Genomic DNA, 7,226 nt, shown 5'->3' with positions numbered 1-7,226 from the left:
ACACACACACACACACACACACACACACACACACACACACACACACATACATACACCCACACACGCGCGCGCACCCACAAGTATGCACGAACACACGCACACACACACACACGCAGACACGTACGCACACACGCACGCACACAACCCACCGGGCGACAGTTCGATCTCGCAACTGAACATTACTGGTGAGGCACACACACGCGAATATCCGCGTACGTATGCTAGTCAACAGCTATCAATTACTCACCCCGCCTGCGCGTAGCCGTACTGCCCGTATGGAAACTGGCTAGCCATGGGCATGACGCCCGCCTGCATCTGTGGGTAGTGCGCTGCCGGACTATATCCCCAGTATCCCATCGATGAACCCATCTGCTGGTAGCTGTAACCCGCCGCGTATGGTGCTCCCAAGCTCTGTAAAGAAGCCACAAAAACTTACACCGGTAACATCATTGTATAACTAACGGCGAAACACGCTCACGTAGTTTTCAGTAATAAAGTTATGCTAAGTTAAGACAAATTATATTTAATACCAAAGCTTTAAAGCCTGTATTACGAGATTTTTGCTCAGAAACACTCAATCCGAGTATAGTCTCATCTGACAGTGGAAATATCACTGATTACACCAACATTCAAAACACCAAGATTTTATGCAGTTATAGCAGAGAAAAATAGATTTGACCACATCATACCAGCTTCGGATATTATGGTGTGCGGAGAATCCAAAATACAAATGGCGCCTTCAAACCAATAGCATATAATAAAAACAAACGGGCGTGCAATTCTGGTAAATATTATTGACCAGATCTACTCTCTAACCTAATAATCTCTGTATCGCCTAATAATTAGCGAGTTTTGTGCACTTAGTACGTCTTTCGTGATTTTGTGCACAGTGGCGTGCGCATGGCAAGGTTGTGTAAATGTATAGTAGAAGCGTGTTTAAACGGCGCTTACGCAGAATTATTAGGTAATATAGAGAATACATAAACATTAAAGCCTTAGTAGTAACTATAATTCGCGCTTATTTACCATAATTTTAATATTGCCCAAGTGCCTGTAACTATTGCTATATGGGAAGAGTTTTGATATTTATCGTAGGAAACTGTACTTTCCACAGACAGACATCTAATGCTTTGGCAGGGAATACACGAACAGCGTTACATTTGCACGAGACTTATATATAACACACGAGAGTAAACGCCAAACTAAAATCATTTACACATAGTACATATCTGGACAGAATTCGACTCCAATTCGAGACAGCCATGACGAAAACAGTACAGTAAAAACCCGCGTATAAGAACATAGATTTTAAGAACCTGTTAGGCTAAAATTTCCCATTTAGACCCCTTTACATAAGAACCTGTTTTAGGCTAAGATTTTAAAGTAGGTTCTTAATTTCCCATGCAGATGAAGACTTAAAAAGAAACACAGGTAAAATAAAAAAGACGAGCCCAATAATACCGATGAATGTGCCAGCACCTTTTTTTGGCATGCATCTTTTTGCATATTGTTTTGTTTCCTTGGATACATACTGTATCATACAGTATGGTAAGCACTGAAAAACTTACACTGTAGCCCATCATGGGTATTAATTAGCAAAAATTGCAGTCCTTGTAAGAAAATTTTAACACAATTTGAATCAAGTATAAGCGTATACATATTAAAAGTAGAAACAATTAAGAACCTATTTAAGAACCTTTTGAGCCTCATTTTTCAGTAAGCACCATTTATATAAGAACATAATAATTGAGGCTAACTTGGAAAAATCTATGTTCTTATACGCGGGTTTTTACTGTATTACATGTGTAGGAATACCCTAGAATTCGAGCGCAATACAAAGAAATACATGTAGACGGTCAACAATATTGATCAGGCTACATGATTTCAATATTGATTGTGCACGAGTATACGATTGCACGTATTTACATATATGCATCTGCATATGGCAGCCATGATAGGCTTTATAAGATACACTTTAGGGGGCATACAACACTAACTTTCCGCAAATTGTTCACCATTTCGTCTCTGGAAAAGGCCTTCTTTTAAAAAATGTTCAGTAAAATTCTGAACTAGAGTGTACTAATTTGCATTATGCAGAAAGATTTGTCTTGTCGTGTAATTGTGTCATTCCGGCAAGTGCCGTAGCCATGGTGACCGGGCAGTCATTTTTGCGTTTGAAACGGGATCCGACTACTTTGTAGAAATGCGCATCATATAGCTGGCAAAAGTTTCGAGAGGAGTATAGAGCTTGAATCTGTGGTTATTTAACATAAATGAATATGTTGTGTATGCGACAAAACACTGAATATTTTTAATTAATTTCTGTTTGATGCTTATTCAGGCCTGCTGCATATGGACGCCTTCTACTGTTATACAACACCTTTAGGCGTACGTGAAACAAACGACAGCGTAATGTACGCGTGTGTGTGTGTGTGTGTGTGTGTGTGTGTGCGTGCGTGCGTGCGTGCGAGCGTGCGTGTGTGTGTGTGTGTGTACGTGGTGCGTGCGTGCGTGCGTGTGTGTGTGCGTACGAGGGTGCTTACAGCTGGTGACTGGCTGGCGTTGAGCGGGTCACTGGATTCCTTGCCCCATGAGCATTTCACGATCTGACCATTCACCTCCGTGTTGTGAACGGACACTATTGCGTGCGTCGCCGATTCTTTACTTCCGAACCTGGAGAAAAAAAAACACGACCAGTTTGAAGATCCGACGAGGTGGAATTCGTCTCGCCCGCTCTTACGGCGACCACACGGCACCGATGTCACGGCGTGTTACTGCGGCTGACGTCTTCGCGTGGCAGAGCCTTGCCATCATGGCCACCGCCACCGTCGCTGCTTTCACTGATTGTTCAACAAAAGACCGGCAAATTCAATATGGCTCACAAAGCAAATGCAGTTTTAATTCATTCGTAGCTCGGCCTCCTTTACGTGTATATATATATATGTGTGTGTGTGTGTGTGTGTACATATAGCAGGAGATGTATCATTGACACTACAGACTGGGGCGGCCGCGGGAGAGGGGACAATGTGAGAACGGAGCGTAGTTGTTCTTACCAGCACGTCCGTTCACGCACCACACGTATGCTAGCTAGTGTTGAAACACTCACCTAACGAAAGCATAACCTTTGTCTTTGAAAACTCGAATTTCTTGAATCTGTCCAAATGCTCCGAACGTTTTCTGCATTAGCTCCTCTACAAGAAACCAGTAATGTGTAAGAGAACCGATTATTACACTGTCAGGGCGTCAAGTGACAAGTGACGCTCAAAAAATAGGAAAATAGGAATTTCAATGTGAAAAATAGGAGGAAATAGGAATTTGGTGAGAAAATATATGTTAAATAGGAATATTGTTGCGTTAGATGGCCTCCTAACACCCCTAAAGCCATCCCGATCCACCACAAATGGTTTTATTAAATACATATTTGGAGTTACATCACATGCGAACAATATTTTGAGGTTTTAATGAGAGAATGCATGTTAAAATTGATAAGCAGTTTATACATGCATAAGCACCCATACATGTAGACTACTCCAAAATAGTATGACGTACATGTATGTATACATGGGCGGATCCGGCTTTTTGAAAAAAGGGGGGGTCCATGCAGTAAGAAATAAAGGGCACTTTCATAAAAAAGGTGCAGAAGGCAGCTTATGCGCTGTGTCTAAGGCATGTTGCCACTTAGGGGTGAGGGGGGTGTTAGGGGGACCTCCCCCAAGAAAAATTTCAAAAATTGGTGCATTCTGAGAGCATCTGAGCAGTAATTTTGATGTCTAGAATGCAAGATGGAATTCCACATTTTTAAGCAGAAAATATCTTTTATGTGTTTTCCCTTTTTGGGTAAAAAAGGGGGTCCGACCCCCTGGACCCCCCTCTGGATACACATACCACATACAACAGAGAAACAACTTTACTGAAATAATATCATGTGATAGTAAAGAGTATATAATATTATGTTAATTTAAAGTAAGGGGTGGGGGTCTGGGGGTCCTCCCCCAGGAAATTTTTGAAAATTGGGTCACCTGAAATGTAAATTCCTGCATTCTGAGAAAGATACATACAATTCTGGATTCAGAAAAATGAAAAGCCCTCAAAAATAGGAAAAAATAGGAATTTGTCCAGAAAATTGGAAAAAAAAGGAATTGCCCAGAAAATAGGAAAAAATAGGGAAAAATAGGAACTTGACGCCCTGCACTGTGTAAAAACATATATGAGCCCCTCCCAGAGGTTTTAGGAAACAAGGAAACACGAGCATTAACTTTCAGGGAACAGGGGATATTGTCGAATTATATTTAGGGAACAAGGGAACTGCTGATTAGATTTTTGGGAACAAGGGAACTCTGATTTTCCATCTTTGTGATTTTTTTCACAGTTTTCTAAGACTGTTTACAATAAACTTTGAAGTATTTCAGGGTCATTTCAACATAGTGTGCTGTAGGGACCATTAGGGTCCACAATTATAGGTCATTTCCGCTCCAGCATCACGAGACAATTATGGCGAACAGTGTGGTAAATATTTTTGGGGATTAAGGGAACTGGAAAATAATTTTCGGGATCGTGGGAACACAATGTAAAAACATTTTAGGGAACAAGTTATTTTATTAATTGGGAACACGGGAGAAAATGCTTAAATATTGAGGAATTAAGGAAACATGTACCCCCACTGGGAGGGGCTCATATATACTATTGAGTAATTCTGCAACGACACTGCGTCACTCCCAACTATATAGTGGTAGCCTGAACAGATCAACTACAAATCTTTACCACCATGATGCCTTTTACGACACTTTATACTATTTCACAGTTGCCACGACAAGCCGTTGTCTCACTTGTGTACGTACCAGACAATCCTTGTGTGATGCCCCCACAGTAGACGGTACAATTTGTTGGACTGGACTGGTTAAAGACTTCGTCGTATGACAGCTGCTTCAACTGGCCTTCTTTGTGCGGTGCCGGAGGCTTGCGTGTCGCCCAGTTGGTGCGTATCGCCCGCGCTCCCAGCCACTGACCGTTCATACTAGCTATTGCATTTTCTGCGTCCTGCGGATGAGAGGAAAGATCGCAAGCGGGTAATGAGTAACTTGTAATTGCTGTACACGAACATACGCGAGTATCGCAGAGCACAGACGTACACACACACGGAGGCACGCGCACACGCAGGCACGCACGCACGCTCACGCGCATGCACGCACGCACGCACGCACGCACACAGGCACGCACGCACGCAGGCATGCATGCACGCACTCACAGCATGGCTCCCGCATCGCGTCATTATGCTAATCGATGTGATTATATAAACGTGAAGCGGGACAGCGTTTTAACGAATGACATGTCTGCATTGTCACTGATACCGCGCGCGCGCACGCCGAGACAAGAGCAGCAGCAGCAGCAGCAGCAGCAGCAGCAGCAGCAGCAGCAGCAGCAGCAGCAGCAGAAGCAGCAGCAGCAGCAGCAGCAGCAGTGCAATTACTCATCTAGCGACACAATGCCACGCAGCACGTTACTGCACGCCTGCTAGCGTTATGCCAAGCAGTACACAATTACATGTACACGCGTGAGTGTGCGCGCGTGCGTTTATACGTACGCGTGCATGTACATGTCTGTGTATGCGTGCGTCGAGTGTGCGTGTGACTGTGCGTACGTGCGCGTCCGTGCATGTCTGTGTATGTGTGCGTACCTGATTGCGCGCGTTTGTGCAAGTGAGTGCGTGAGTGCGTTTGTGCGAGTGTGTGCGTGCTTGCGTGTACGGGTTACGGTCTGGCTATTTACACGCGCTATAACCCCCCAGCCGGGCGTTCAAACACCCCGCTGTGAACCACGCGGTCGGCATGCAAGCGTTGCCTTCACACTAGCGACAGAACTCTCGCACGATGCTGGCAGACGAGCAGAGCGAACACGCTTACAACTACCGCGCCACGCCGACAGTCACTAGTGCTCGCCGCTCGCAGGACACGCCATCATCGGTTCATGTTAAGCTGGGTTTACACTACCGACTTTATGTTGGCGAATTGGCGAGTTGGACCAATTTCGCAATTCGACAACTCCGAGTTGGCGAAAATAGAAGATGTTCTAATCTCCCAACTAGTTGCCATCGATCGGTTGGTCGCGCAACTTTTGCGTTTACACTGCCGATTGTCGGTTGCATAGTTGGGAAGTTGGTCCAATTAGCCAATTCGCCAACGCAAGGTCGGTAGTGTAAACCCAGCTTTACTTATTCGTCCCAGCAAAGCATTTCTGTAGATCGTTTTCGAGACGTGCGCACGTCTGAGCAATCGCGCGCTATCTTCTTCTCTTTCTTTTCTCTCTCTCTCTCTTCCTCGCGCGCACGCGCGCTCTCTCTCTCGTTCACTCTCTTCTCTCTTTCTCCCTCGCGCGCGCACGCGCTCTCTCTCTCTCTCTCTCTCTCTCTCTCTCTCTCTCTCTCTCTCTCTGACAATCTTTCTCGCATAGCTGAAACTCTCTCTATAGGTGGGAAATTTAATAAATCTAAATGTTTGTGTTGATTTTGCGGCAATTTTCCTCAACGCTCGCGCGACAGCATACATAATAAATGCGACGCCTCCGCCGTTAGCGTTGAATCCCTAAAGTAATATACGACACGTTTTATGAAATTCGCTGACAGCGGCGGAGACAGCGCCTGTAAGCTTACTCTATCCGGCACGGAACTACCCCGTTCCTCATCTCTTGTTCGTACTCATAGGCGACGTGATCCTAGCCACGCCCGATACGGCACGACTCAGAACAGGAAAAGGCAGCCCCCCGCCCGCGTTCATTCTTGAACGGTATGTTCAGTTACGACACGATCTACGGGTGAGTTGCCTAACATGTGCCTAGCATGTGCCTAACATGTGCCTAACATATACCTAACATGTACCTAACATGTAGGCCTACCTAACATGTAGGCCTACCTAACATGTGCCTAACATGTGCCTAGCATGTGCCTAACATGTGCCTAACATGTACCTAACATGTACCTAACATGTAGGCCTACCTAACATGTAGGCCTACCTAACATGTACCTAACATGTGCCTAACATGTACCTAACATGTGCCTAACATGTACCTAACATGTACCTAACATGTAGGCCTACCTAACATGTAGGCCTACCTAACATGTGCCTAACATGTGCCTAACATGTGCCTAACATGTGCCTAACATGTACCTAACATGTACCTAACACGTAGGCCTACCTAACATGTAGGCCTACCTAACATGTGCCTAACATGTG

General features: G+C 44.8%; 1 protein-coding gene across 5 annotated transcripts in view; it reads right to left on the bottom strand.

Moving 5' to 3' along the window:
* LOC106820772 overlaps positions 1-7,226 on the bottom strand; it is a 141,761-nt gene that overhangs the window by 2,668 nt on the left and 131,867 nt on the right. For all 5 annotated transcript variants that reach the window (XM_014825335.1, XM_014825336.1, XM_014825337.1 and 2 more), the window contains 4 exons: positions 4,839-5,037; positions 3,107-3,191; positions 2,544-2,673; positions 248-411 (listed from right to left, as the gene is read on the bottom strand). In XM_014825335.1, coding sequence (XP_014680821.1) covers positions 248-411; positions 2,544-2,673; positions 3,107-3,191; positions 4,839-5,037 — 578 coding nt within the window. The remainder of the gene's footprint in view (positions 1-247; positions 412-2,543; positions 2,674-3,106; positions 3,192-4,838; positions 5,038-7,226) is intronic.

The sequence above is a fragment of the Priapulus caudatus genome, unplaced genomic scaffold (genome assembly GCF_000485595.1).
Source record: "Priapulus caudatus unplaced genomic scaffold, Priapulus_caudatus-5.0.1 Scaffold46, whole genome shotgun sequence".
NCBI classification, from domain to species: domain Eukaryota; kingdom Metazoa; phylum Priapulida; class Priapulimorpha; order Priapulimorphida; family Priapulidae; genus Priapulus; species Priapulus caudatus.
Note: the sequence above shows the minus strand (reverse complement) of the source record. Positions and strands in the feature narration are given on the sequence as shown.